At 35.5% G+C, this 14,135-nt stretch overlaps 2 protein-coding genes across 2 annotated transcripts in view; both read right to left on the reverse strand.

The window, feature by feature from the left end:
- Positions 1-5,171, reverse strand: part of LOC119838104 (peroxisomal biogenesis factor 19) — a 7,269-nt gene extending 2,098 nt beyond the window's left edge. Inside the window, exons 1-7 of the mRNA XM_038363917.1 lie at positions 5,014-5,171; positions 3,754-3,903; positions 2,890-2,940; positions 2,172-2,263; positions 923-1,051; positions 358-509; positions 3-33 (exon numbers count right to left, since the gene is read on the reverse strand). Of these exons, the coding sequence (XP_038219845.1) occupies positions 3-33; positions 358-509; positions 923-1,051; positions 2,172-2,263; positions 2,890-2,940; positions 3,754-3,903; positions 5,014-5,080 (672 nt within the window). The 5' untranslated portion in view covers positions 5,081-5,171. The remainder of the gene's footprint in view (positions 1-2; positions 34-357; positions 510-922; positions 1,052-2,171; positions 2,264-2,889; positions 2,941-3,753; positions 3,904-5,013) is intronic.
- A 642-nt stretch (positions 5,172-5,813) lies between these two features.
- LOC119838240 (putative fatty acyl-CoA reductase CG5065) overlaps positions 5,814-14,135 on the reverse strand; it is a 26,181-nt gene continuing 17,859 nt past the window's right edge. Inside the window, exons 2-13 of the mRNA XM_038364094.1 lie at positions 13,314-13,529; positions 11,643-11,800; positions 11,257-11,347; positions 10,833-10,978; positions 10,388-10,497; positions 10,143-10,226; positions 9,582-9,690; positions 9,074-9,150; positions 8,241-8,403; positions 7,311-7,461; positions 6,929-7,035; positions 5,814-6,774 (exon numbers count right to left, since the gene is read on the reverse strand). Of these exons, the coding sequence (XP_038220022.1) occupies positions 6,678-6,774; positions 6,929-7,035; positions 7,311-7,461; positions 8,241-8,403; positions 9,074-9,150; positions 9,582-9,690; positions 10,143-10,226; positions 10,388-10,497; positions 10,833-10,978; positions 11,257-11,347; positions 11,643-11,800; positions 13,314-13,511 (1,491 nt within the window). The 5' untranslated portion in view covers positions 13,512-13,529 and the 3' untranslated portion in view covers positions 5,814-6,677. The remainder of the gene's footprint in view (positions 6,775-6,928; positions 7,036-7,310; positions 7,462-8,240; positions 8,404-9,073; positions 9,151-9,581; positions 9,691-10,142; positions 10,227-10,387; positions 10,498-10,832; positions 10,979-11,256; positions 11,348-11,642; positions 11,801-13,313; positions 13,530-14,135) is intronic.

Here is a 14,135-nt window from a genome sequence, read left to right on the forward strand (position 1 = left end):
ACTCGCTGCATCAGTTCCTGTTGTTTTTCGAACCTAGAAACGAGAAAAAAAAAAATTCTACTGCTCCAAAATTTCTAATTCTCCTCTTTATGTTATCGGCTCTTTCGCGAATTGTGGCATTTTTATTTGAGACTAGCATATTAGTTGATTAAACGAATAAATATGAGTAAAGAAAAATTATATTTATGAAACTAAAACTCGAAATTTTGTTTCCAAAATAAATCTAAGATAAACTAATTATTACTACCACTCCCCCACTCCCCGTACGAAACACAATATTTCACGCCGGTTTTCTGTAGAGTCTATCAAAAACGCAACACGTTCTGTAGAGTGGCTAATTCTGCCCCATTCCCTCACCTCTCCAGCTCCTTCGCTTCGATCTTGCCCCTGTTAGCGTCGAGCCAAGCGGGATACTTGTCCACGAGCTCCTTGAGTGACGGATACAAGACCTCCTTCGAGAGCAGCGATTGCATCATGCCTTGCATGAACGGCACGAACATGTTGCCTTCCTGCAATTTTATGTTCAATTATAATTGTTTTTTTATAGTGAAATCATATTAATACGAGGCGGTTATCGCATATATAAAATGTCTGTGGACTTTTCTTTGTTAGTATAGGCCATAGTTTTAAGCGATTAATCTAACTGCGCTACGTAAAAAAAAATACTTTTTTTGTTTTATAGCATTGCATTGCATGAAATGCTTAAAAAAATGAGAAAATTTTGAAAGAATAGACAAAAATCGATTTCTCAGCGGGATTCAAACCCTCAGCACTCGAATCTCTTCTTTCGGATTTATGTGTCTAAGGGATACCCCGCACCATCTATACTAAATGTATTTTTCCCATACAAAAAATATCTTTGAGATGATTAATATGGTTATTATCTCAACAGATGGCGTTGGGTGGTAAGAGGCGCGCTCACCGCCTGGCCAGCCTCCCCGAGGTTGAAGTTACTGAACATGCTGGCTAGGTCCGCGTCCGAGAACGGAGTCTGCAAGCTCTCCGTGTTTGTGTTCAGGTTCTGTAGCGTCTGCGATATCGCCGCCGACACCTGTAAATGTTTTATGTATCTATTAAAAAAATATTCTCTTATTTTACACACTTATATAGCCACATGTAGTCCAGTCACTAAGGTATGCCCCAATGTACTTACATAACCGCAAAAATTTTGAATATTACCGCATTTACTACAGTTAAATACCCAAATGTTATACAGTTACATACCCACATGTTATACAGTTACATACCCACATGTTATACAGTTACATACTCACATGTTATACATTTACAAGCCCACATGTTATACAGTTACATACCCACATGGTATACAGTTACATACCCACATGTTATACAGTTACATACCCACATGTTATACAGTTACATACCCACATGTAACACAGTTACATACCCACATGTAACACAGTTACAAACCCATATGTAACACAGTTACAAACCCACATGTAATACAGTTACATACCCACATGTTATACAGTTACATACCCACATGTTATACAGTTACATACTCACATGTAACACAGTTACATACCCACATGTAACACAGTTACAAACCCACATGTAACACAGTTACAAACCCACATGTAATACAGTTACATACCCACATGTTATACAGTTACATACCCACATGTAATACAGTTACATACCCACATGTTATACAGTTACATACCCACATGTTATACAGTTACATACCCACATGTAACACAGTTACATACCCACATGTAACACAGTTACATACCCACATGTAACACAGTTACAAACCCATATGTAACACAGTTACAAACCCACATGTAATACAGTTACATACCCACATGTTATACAGTTACATACCCACATGTTATACAGTTACATACCCACATGCAATACAGTTACACATCAACATGCGATATAATTATACAGCCGAAGGGACAACAGTCATACACAAGACAAACAATACACTTGTAATAACAAGACTCTCGTGGCTTCACCAAAAAAAAAATGAACAGATCCAAAGTTTTACTTGATGCATTATTCCCGTTCCCATGTCAACCTTTTTTCTTCTTACAAACTTAAATCTATGTTGCAATTTTCATCCAATTTCAGTTCGGTTCAGTGTTTTAGGCTTGAGGAAGAGACAGACGAACAGAGTCACTATTTGTTTGTGTATATACACACACCTCATCAATTTTATCCTGTACATTGGGGTCAGCCTCGGCGGCTTGCACCTCACTGCCCTCTGCTTGTGGTTTAAGGACTTGCGCCGCCGCCTCTGCAAATTATACAATTATAAATTAAAACACATATATTTTATTGTAATTTTATTACAATGTATTTACCACAATATTACATCATTACATAGTTTAAAGCAAACTCGGTTCCCGCATGTGTCCCTATGTATGTATGCTTAGAAATTTAAAACTATGCAACAGATTTCAATGTGGTTTTTTAATAAATGAATGAAACGCGCCCGATGCCGCGGGCAAAAGATAGTCAACATATAATAATTTTTTTATGTTAATTTTTAAATTGTTTTAGTTTCAAGGTTGTTGTGTGAAAAAAGCTTGTTTTCTTTCTTTCTTTCTTATAAAAATTAATCCCCATTTGCCTTGTTCACGGCATCACGCTGCAACAAATTCCATTATTCGAATTAGAACTTGTGTATAAGATAAAAAAAAAGATAGAATAGATGACTTCATGACAAACAAAGGGTGAGCTATAGTCCACACTAATCATATAATAAACCTGTAGTTTGTTTGAACGCACTCATCTCTGACCTACTGGATCAATTCCAAAAATTCTTACACAATTGGACATGTATGTGAACCCTGAGTGCTATAGGCTATATATGTACCACATACAAAGCCGGGATGCAGTGCTAGTTAATATGGTACGCACCTGCCATTTTTGAAAAGGTTTGTGCAATTTGTTCTTGTGATATTTGTTCCTCTGTAACAAAAAATGAAAACAATTAAAAAATAATATATTCTAAAACACTATGGTGATTTACAATTGGTCAATCTTTTTTTGGTAATTAAAAGACTAATAATATACTATAATAGTTTAAAAAAAACTAAAAAACACGCTTTTATCATATTTTGCAAATTGAAAAATGGAATAATTTTATCAAATTAGTGTATTGTCATCGGTCCTCAATAAATCTACAAAGTTTGAACGAAATCTGGCCGTTTAAAGTGGGTCAAAATCGCGCCCAAAGAAGTCGGTTACAAACAAACATACAGGTGAAGCTAATAAAAAGTGTGTAAAAAGATGACACTTTTGATATGGTTTTGTTTTGTTTGTAACAATTCAAATAAAAAAACTGTCTGATTTATTAAATTAAGTAATCTATGTTCTTCTGTTCAAAGTAGATACTTTTCTATAATTCTACTAATTGTTTGTGAGTTTTACTGTACATTTTTACAAACTTTAAATGGCACACCGGCTTTCAAATAAAATGAGAATCATCAACATTGGTGTACCCAGTAAATAGTTACAAGGTAACAAACAAAGCAAAGAAAAATCATTTCATTTTTATAATATTATGTAAAATTCTTATGGAAAATTGACATACTACCTCTGCCCATGAACATTTGGAGAAGCGTAAGGTGTAAGGGCGTGAGGTCGAAATAGGAAAAGGATTGTGAAAGGATTAACGAGAGGAATAAAAGAAAGGGTAGGGAAAAGGATGTGGCCCTCCAGCTCCACCACTCACTGAACGAAACACAGTAGAATGCTACTATTTCAGAAAAACCACCTCACCAGGCATCCCACTAAAGCTGCCCAGTATAGCCGCCATGTTGCTTTCGAACTGTGCGGCTGCTTCTTTAATAAACTCTTCGCTCCACATATTCTGTCCGTCCGCAACTGCCGGTTGCTCAGGAGGTTTTTTCGTCATATCTTGTAAGGCACCTTGAAAGTACAAATAAAGTCATCAACATCATCAGCCCATATACAATCCCACTGCTGGGACATGGGCTTCATATGAGGGTTCAGGTCATAATCAACCAAGCTGGCCAGGTGCGGGTTGAAAGTTGTCACATGTCATCAAACTTTTAATTTTCAGAAATGCCAGTTTCCTCACAATGTTATCCGTCACCGCTACAAGCTATGGTGATGTTATCCACATGTGTGGATATATTTAAAATCTTTTTTTTTTCAGCACACTCGTTTGGTCATGAACTTACCACTGAGCCACCACTGCATAGAAATATAATATTATTGGTCAACTTGAACGTCTCTAAGAAACATTGGTAAACATGTGAGAGGTTTTGGTGAAAATTGGCTAACATGTTAGGGATTGGTTCTAATTAAGATATATTACAGGTGACCCAATTGTATGGGCAGCTTGTGAAATGATATTTGATCTGTGTCACATGTGCATTACTCAATACATGTGAGGCACACTGTTCAGACAAATAACTATTTACTTTAGTGTGATGACTGTCCCTTCCTGAATCTATGTAAGTTTTAGGTTCAGACAAGCAATATTATTATTGTGTTATGTACTATTATCTATTATTATTATTAATTTATTATCCAATAGATATTTCTTCTTATATTATATTATTAAAGGTGATTACATCACTTTAAGTATAGTGTAAGTCCTACAGATACTTATTAAACTCTTTAAAAGCATTGTACTGTGCAAATTACCATGTGAATATTAAAATTGTTTGATGAATGTTTTTTTATACATTTTGAAACAAGGATATTAGAGTACAAAGTACTCATTAACCTTATATTACATTTAATAATATAAGGTGAATGAGTGAATAAATTTGAATAAATTTATAACTATTCTCTATTAAGGTATTTTAATTTTTTTGACTAATATATCTTTAAAATATTTTTTTTTCTTTTAAGGCATATAATATGTGAGTTTAAATCGCATCATGAAAATATTCTACGTCGCAAAATGTAATTTGAATCAAGGTAAAACTAATATATACTGTTGTGTAACATCTAGTCGAGATAAGGTTACGAAAATAAATTAATTGTAGACCGTATACGTTTACTTACTGTCCAATAGATCGTCGAGCTCGGGGTCGACATCTTTCTTTTCTACTTCTTTATTATTATCTGACATTATAATTATAAATTAATAAAATCTAATTTTATACTATTTACTAAATGCACTTCGGAAATTTTTTGACAGTTCATAGGTCAATTTTATAATGAATGACAATTGACAACAGTAGAAATAGATTTTTATTGCAAGTAATAAAAATGCGTCACAAGACTAGAACCATAGATAATATCATATTATTGAAAATTCACTACGAAAGAAGTCCCACAGCAAGTATTTGATTGGTCGGCTATATTATAGAATAAGATAATATTGGTTTCGGTCGGGTATAGGATTAAGTCATATCGAATTCATGCTTAGATGAAAATTTCATGACGTGCTTTATAAAATTGTACAGTGTGCAACAAACAACATAATATAATTCCTGGTATGATAAGTTAGGCTGGTATTTCAATTCTTTATATTTTATTTTGTTGCAACGGTGTATTAATAATGTCTTAACAACATTACGGCTTTAATACACTTCTAGTTGCTAGTAAAATTAAAAATCATGTTGTTTGATAATTCGATTTATTTTAAATTCTTAATAATCCATACAAAATGAGGTACTTATACTTATACATTATTGCGTGAATACAAATCACAACCAATTAATTGCAATATTTTTCAATTTACATAATATCAATTTAACGAAGTTTTAAATTCAATTACTCTTAATTCAATTCATAACTATACGTGTCTTTTTTCATAATCTCTTAAAATAATTACAATTAACAACAAATATGACGAACGAAAGCCATTACGTTTTAAAATATTTTTCTGTTGACTTGTGTTTTAAGATTTACCGATACACTGAGTTTTGTAACATACACAGGCAAGTCTACAAACATTTATTATATTATTATATTTGAAATTGACATCTATTATCATAACAAATATAAATGCATTACCTTATAGAGAATTAAAAAACTATCGATTAAATACAATTTTATATTTACACCTATTATTAAAATTGAAGCTACATTAACCATTACTAGAATAATGCTACCTAGTGACAATTATAAGATAATACCGCTGTAATACATAAAAATGTTAATATGTATTACATGATACTTGAACAAAACCATTTAAAATCTATATCGTCGAGGTTTCAAACAATAAGTTCTGGATCAACTGCGCTCAAATATTAATATGATAGATTTTAGATAATACGAATATCGTTTTTTACTCGTTTCTTCATGTTTCATCCTTGCTATCATAATTTGCCATAGTAAAGCATGGCAAGTTTTAGCTATTAATTAATAAAAATGCAATATTTTTGTAGCACTCTATATAAGAGAAGGCAGAAGTTCTTACTTAAATTGCGAAAAGTATACATAAACAATTTTTTGACTGTCACTAGATTATATAACAAACAATGCAGTAAAATCAAATAACATCTTAATACTATCTGTGGCTCATAAACATAGCTATTAGCGTTAAACCATTTTCATTTATCCCCTAGAACTGAGTCGAACTTCCCTGAATGTTACAACGATGTCATCTGTCATGTGACTTTTGATACCTGTCAAGTTATCTTTTCTTATTTGAAATTTTTGTGGTGGCAACATTGTAGATCTCTGGCACTTCAAAAGGAGACTTTGAAATGGCATGTGTGCTATACTTGTATTAAAATTCGGATTATATAGTAGTATACGAAGTAAGCAAGAAGTCCATACACCAATGTTTGCACTACAAGATCCAGGTAGTACAATCTGAAAATAAGGAAAGAAATATTATTATTATAAATATGTTCTAGAATTTACTAACAAAGCTTATGTATCGTAGTGTATTAGTAGATACATGAATATTATATAGGCATACTATTTTCACTGTATTGTAATTTATCTTTAAATCTTTCATACTTACTGTCTTTGCCGGCGGCGTGCTTGAGGTAACGTGCTGGGGTCCTCTTTACAACAGAATTCACGGGCACCCTTTATGTAGTTGCGTATGTAGGGACTCCATTCGACTAGCTGTAAGCAGACACTTAACTTTAAAGATTTGCCCAGACGAGTAATTAAATGTGATAGATTCAAACCAGCCTTGATGTTTTATTGAATGGCTAGATATATTAGGCAAATAGTTAAATGGCGGCGTTCAACAGTCATTCGACGTCGTCATTACGTTGTCTTCTCATAAAATTTTATCCATATATTGTGATTTGAATAATAGTGATCGAGTTTTCTTTATAAGTTTGACTTACTGTCAATGTAACATTGAGGACCAAAAGCTAATTTGAAGAACTCACTCTCATGTCTGTGTAAAAGACTTTCCTGTCTATTTCCGAGACGCGATCCGGCAGCGAGCGGTAGAAATCATTTTCGAAGTACCACTCTTTAGTAGTATAGTACTGGAGCACTTCTAGACCGTAGTTCACGCGTTTCTGGATTTTTACCATGCTGAAATGTGAATAGTAGGATCAAATGGAGGCTCTTATTGTCGGAGGCCAAGACTCACTTTGGGTCACTGCGCCACTATAGTAAGTAAGTAAGTAAGTAAGTAAGTATGAAATGTGAATAGAGAGAATTAGATCTTAATTAAACCCTATTAGTAATATATACGTAACTAACTGTTCGCCCCGGCTTCGTCCGTGGTACATATATAGTATCGCCTAGTATGGCTATGTTACTTAGTGAGGTTGCAGCTTTACAATGCTGTAATTAATTTTGAAATCAGTCCAGTAGTTTTTGCGTGAAAACGTTACAATCATACAGACAGATAAAATGCAAAAAATAGGATAGGATTTAAACATGCTTTGTAATTTAAAATTATTGCTTTATTTATAAAACGTAGGGCATTCGTAACGGTTGTGCTTTGCTGCTCAGACGCTGTCTATCCGACGTTCGGCAAATCTATGACACCTCCAGTTGTTTATGTCCAAAGTTCAAGCGTACTAAGTTGCTGGCATCAGCTAGTTTATAACATTAGTAAGGAGGCGCTAGCGTCAGTCGGATAGTTCTACCATAGACTAAATAAGCTCATAAATTAGTAGAGATAACACTATACTAGATATTAGAATATACATAGACTAAATAAGCTTATTTAGTCGATGGCGCCCAGACAGGCAAATTGGCGGCAATAACATACAATCGGGCTAAATGACCATCCATACGAGAGGTTTACGTCCAGCTGTGTACAGATAAAGGCCGAGAAAAAGATTAAAGACATATATACTAACAAAGTCTTCTTCCCCATGAGGAACATCAGCAGGTCCACGGCGTAGGCGGGCAGCTGGTGCGCGAACAGCGCGGCGAGGCGGTGCGCCGCGCGGGAACTCTTCGCAGAACCGCCCGGGTACCACAGGCACACGGAGAATGGGAACTCCTGCACGTGGATGCGACCTGCACGGAAATTTATGTTAACTATCGGATTGAGGAAAAACGTCTAGCCGTGCTATAAAGGAGGCGGTTTAAAACCACAATCCGATTTCATGAGATCAAAACATCACTTATATTGGGCTCTCGATACTTCTATGTTGACGTGAGTATGCAGGTAATTATAAACATCATATGTAATTGTTACAAAACAAAGAAGTAAGTAGCACTGAAGGTGGAAACTAGGTGTAAAATTTTATAACTGAGAATCTGAATATTAAAAATTTTAAACATTAGCGAGGCGGATTTGGTGACAGGAACCTGTAAGATTTACCCTATAAAACAGTGCTCAAAGCGACTAAAGAAGTTTTTTGAGCAAGAGGCCGTAGGCCGGAGGTAAGCTTTTTAGATACCGTCTATTGATTAATTGCTTAATCCTTATCGAATACAAAAAGGACACAAACACAACTACGCATTGACGTGTGTTATATAAAATGGTTTTTAACAGAAAAAGATATCACGATTCAAAATCTGTTTATCTATTATATTATATAGCAGGCAACTGAGCAGACGCACCACGCCTCGCCTGTTGCCAAGTGATGAGCTTCGCTTATATTGTGCCCTCACGATGTTATAGAAATCATAAATATGTTGCCGGCCTTTGTATATACATAATATACTTTGAATCAAGACTCACCCAAGTCCAAAGCTTGTCCCCAAGTGAGCGGATTCACTCCAGATTGTGTCACGTTGCAAACGCGGATTTCTTTTGGTCTGGAAATATACAACACAAGTTATAAAGTATTCTTACTTTTCTGTCTGTGAGTGTGTATGTCTGTGGGATCATAGCTCTCAAACGGATGGACCAATTTCAGTGTGTATTTTTTTAATTTGATTTTCAGTTGCGGTGTTCTTAGCCATGTTTGATGAAAATCAGTAAAATCTAACGGTCGCCACAAAATGTTAGATTAAATATTTTTTCACGACTCTCTCAATATAATTGTTACAGAAGGCCAAAACTAATTAAACACTATACGCTTCTTTGACATAAAACACACTGTCAAATTTCAAATTCAAAATGGCCGACAACACAAAATGGGGTTGGTTTTTTTTTAATCCATCAATTTATTTAATTAGTAATTGGTATTGAAGCCAGTATTATACAATTATTGAAAGATATTGAACCAAACGCTGAGGGCACGTACTTGTCAAGAGCAGTGAGATAAGCGAGCAGTAGGCACGCGTTGACCGCCATGTCCACCGGCATCACGTCAGCCAGGTAGTTCTCGTTGCAGTGCATTGTGCGGATCACACCTGAAATAGATAAAGATTATTACATTAACGGTCGCCGAGTGGTCGACATTCGAGAATGACTATAAACAAGTACAATAAAGTACAATATAATCCGGAGGCCCATATCCTTTTCCTTATCCTTCCCAGTCCAATCTTTCATTGTCCAACTCGGATAAAAATAACAATAATTTGAGTTATAAACAATGTGAATTTTTACTATTCTAATGGTTATAAAATTAATAAAACCCTTTTAAATAATTAAACAACCATCAAAACATCTAAACATATTAACTTTTCCTCCTCCCCAGTTAGCGTACAAAGCACAGTAACTTGCCGGTACTTCCCCGGTGCGAGCTGGCCCAATTCGCGCCGAAATATGTTCGACTCTCACATTAAAAAAGTCGATGGTCGGTGTTAAATGAAACACATTTCATTGATTATTATTGTTTCTATGTAGAGGTTGATGTCCATACCTTTTCCAGCTCCAATAAGCAGTCCTGTGGGTCCATTCAGATTGTCAACCCAGCCTGGTATAGGTTCTTTGTACGCGGCTGTCACTGAAATATTAAATCTCCATGAAGCAAATAGTTTATGATAACACGCTATAATGACAGAATCAACTAAAATAAAAAATAACAACAATAAACACTAATTTATTTTCCAAAAAACATTGTGATATATAGAAGTTAATAATAAAAAGAAATAAAACGCAACTTACCAATGGAGGGTCTGGCAATAACAATCGGAAACTTCCCCTCGTACTGGGTCACCAAATCTTCGGTCAGGTTCTTGGTATACGCATATGTGTTTGGCTGCGGCTCGATCAGTCTGTGAAATATCGTTTGTTTTTTATCTTGGATATCCGTTATTCGTCTATTTGTTATAAGAAACAGTAGTACACGATAATACAGATCCTGACCTTCGAACTAGCGGTGAACTGTGTCTCGAAGGCTAGTTTCTTCCCAATCTTTGACCTATATAAACGTTTCAAGTAGTACAGTGTTGAGACAAATATTCAAAACTAAAGAAAACATCACCATGTAGTTTTCTTGTACGTGCATGTGTGTATGAGTGAGAGTGTGTGTCTTACACAGACTCACTTATAAAGAGAGAGAGAGTAGGTAACTCTCCTAATTCCTTTTTGGGTCAGCACCAGTACTCACTTGGGCTGCAGGTGCGCCAGCAGCTCGTCGTCCATCCAACGCGTCGCGTGCGCCACGTTCTGCGGCGAGTGGCGCGCCGGGTACAGCTTCTCTTGCAGCGTGTGCAGCTCGCAGCGGCAGTACGACGTGGATACGTGCTCGAACACCTGCAACGATAGACACTTCTATTATTCCAGATGTTAGCCACGCTTCCGCCCGTGAGAAGAAATTCCCACATGAACGAGATTTAATTTAGTTTCATAACATTGATATGCTTTATAATCATTTTTAAAGAAAAGAAAAATTTCACGATGCGGGTTTCGAAACCGCTTATTTTTTACCGTAGAATCTGTGTGAGTGGTATTACATTGCTTAATTATTCATTATAATTAATTATTCATTCACACTTCCATCCATTCAAGTCGTAGCTACAATCCTAACTGACCTCCAATTTCTTCATGCCTTCCACCAGTTTGAGCACCTTCATGGTTCCCACTGTATTCATATTGACAGCGTCTCGGATGAACATGTCGAATCTGAAGTTCATAATTATATTTATTATATTATATCTATATATCGAAATCTAATACATATAACTCAAAGACTGATTGGCATAGTGATCTATCAACGCACAATCCAAACCACTGAATCGATTGAGCTGAAATTTGGCATGCAGATAGACGTTATGTGTAGGCATCCATTAAGAGAGGAATTTGATAAATTCTACCCCCAAGAGGTATAGGGAATGAAGTGAAAATGAAAATTTATAAAGACAGCGCCGGCGAAGCTGCGGACAACCGCAAATAATTCATAGTATTCTAACATCTATACCTAACACAGGCAGCGCAGTGAAACACGATTTCCACATGTTCCTGTAGCTCCGATCGGTGCTCCTCAGAGATGCCCAAGTCTTCCTGCAGGATGTCACCTGGGATCACTGACAGCTTGTCGAAACAGTCCGGCGACGTCGCTTGCAATTTGTCGAATATCTGAAAATTAGTACAGTTGAAAATTAAAAACTTATTTACGTATTTTCTTGTGTTTGGTTTCACGCGAGTATTATACATTTAGAAATTAAAAACTTTTCAACGGATTTTAAACGCGATTTATTCATTATATTACTAACCCGACGTTTCGAACACTTTGCAGCGAGCGTGGTCACGGGACGACAAATTCAGTCTAAAATCCGTTAAAAAGTTCTTAATTTCTAAATGTGTAATACTCGCGTAAAATCAAACACAAGAAAATACTAGTACAGTTGAATTAACGATAGAGTTAACTAAATTGTTTCACTTGTTCTTTTAAAGGTATACGTAAAAAATAAATTATTCATCTGAGGTGATCCTAATTAGGATAATAAGATAATCTCATTATTGTATCGTCACCAATTTGTGATAAGTGTACGAAGTTTATATTATCTGAATTAAGAATCTGTCCGTTTGCAGTGGGTCATCGGATCTAAAGAGTTGGTATATGCAAACATACAAGCTGAAGCTAAGCTGTATTAACTGTCTGAGTTTTTGTAGCAACATTCTGTATTTTTGAATGGACTACGTCAAATGTAATCCTACTTATATTATAAATCCTATCCTACTCCTACTAATATTATAAATACGAAAGTTTGTAAGGATGTGTGTGTGTGTGTGTTTGGTACGTAGACAGCTGGACAACTGGAATAACATATAGGCAATTTTTATCCCGATATTCCTTCAGGATACGGATTTACGCGGGTGAAACCGCGGGGCGCAGCTAGTGGTTTATAAAAATGGGTTTAGGTAACGAGAATTGGATGAACTTTAAGTGCGAATTCGGGCTAGACGTTTTTATTATTTAGCGATAGGAATATACAAATATATAGGCGTAGACTTTCAGTGTGGGTGTAATATATAAAATAAGAATTTTCATGTATGATATACTGATATAAAAGATACTTTCTGGCCTCATAACTATTTCCAAAACATACTTTTGCATTTATTATACTACATACTTTGTATGTGGCAGTCGAGGTCGCTTCGGCACGAATCGGGCCAGCTCGCACCGGGGAAGTACCACACCCCCACAGAAGACCGGCGTGAAATAGCATTCTGTTGTGTTTCGTCCGGTGAGTGGGGGAGCCGGAGGCCCATATCCTTTTCCTTTTATCCCTCTCGCTTATCCTTTCTTAATCTCTTCCCAATTTAAAGTCGGCAATCCATTTGTAGAGGCGTAAGGTCTGCAATGGACCTTATGCTTCTCCAAATGTTCATGGGCGGTGGCAGCGCTTACCATCAGGCACCCCACCAGCTCCATTGCTGATTGTGACATTAAAAAAAACAAACGTTGACCTTGTGACCATTCTCATGAAATTTTCTGTGCATAACGGGTAGGTCTGAAAATCGGCCAACATCTATTTTTCATATCCCTAAATTAAGAACAAAGCAGAACAGCGCTTGCCGGGTCAGCTACTAGGTATAGTAGTATTATGTTATTTGTGGTTAATATTGTACATAATATTCCACTTACTCTACAATTAATAAAATCATCCAGCCGCTCCTTCGTCCCCTGCCCCTTCTTGGGCCGCATCAGCATATATATCTTCTTCACCTCGGGGCAGCATCTCAGCATCTTCTCTATCATCACCTTGCCCATAAACCCGGTTGCGCCGGTGATAAAAACCGTCTTGTTAGCGTAGTACTCCGCTACGCCGATAGATGGCGCCATTATAAATTTTTGATTCGGCTGTAAAAAATGGAAAATTGTATTTATATTTAAAAAAATTATCCATTAGTGTAAGGAATTTTGTGGTTGTGTAGTTGTGGTTTTTGAACGTTCTAGATTTGACGTAAAATATTTTAACATATTATATCAAATAGATAGTCAAATACGTATTAAGGATAATGATTACATTGTAAATACAGCGACGTGATGATTTCGTTACGTACGTATATAAAATTAAATTAGTAATATTTATCACACTATAATTCTCTCTCAATAATTCTCCTTCACGCAGTTTTGCGAGCGAATGTATATAATTGAGAATATTTGAAGTAGCCCAATTTGGACTCTTAACTTTCAACTAAAATGAGAAATAATAACGGTTTGAGAAGTTTCAACAAACCTTGAAACGAAGATAGTTAAAATACAGAGTTAACTGAAACAAGCTGATGAGTATGGTTTTGGATGACAAATACTTAATTTAGAAATCGGCTGATAATATCTGTATGTAAGATTTTTTATACATCGGAATAATTAGCATATAAATTTAATATTACAATTAATAAAATTCCATTTATATGAACCATAAAGTTTAGGTTATTTATATAAAAACAACAATTACTTTTTTTT

Source organism: Zerene cesonia, unplaced genomic scaffold, assembly GCF_012273895.1.
Source record: "Zerene cesonia ecotype Mississippi unplaced genomic scaffold, Zerene_cesonia_1.1 Zces_u001, whole genome shotgun sequence".
NCBI classification, from domain to species: Eukaryota; Metazoa; Arthropoda; class Insecta; order Lepidoptera; family Pieridae; genus Zerene; species Zerene cesonia.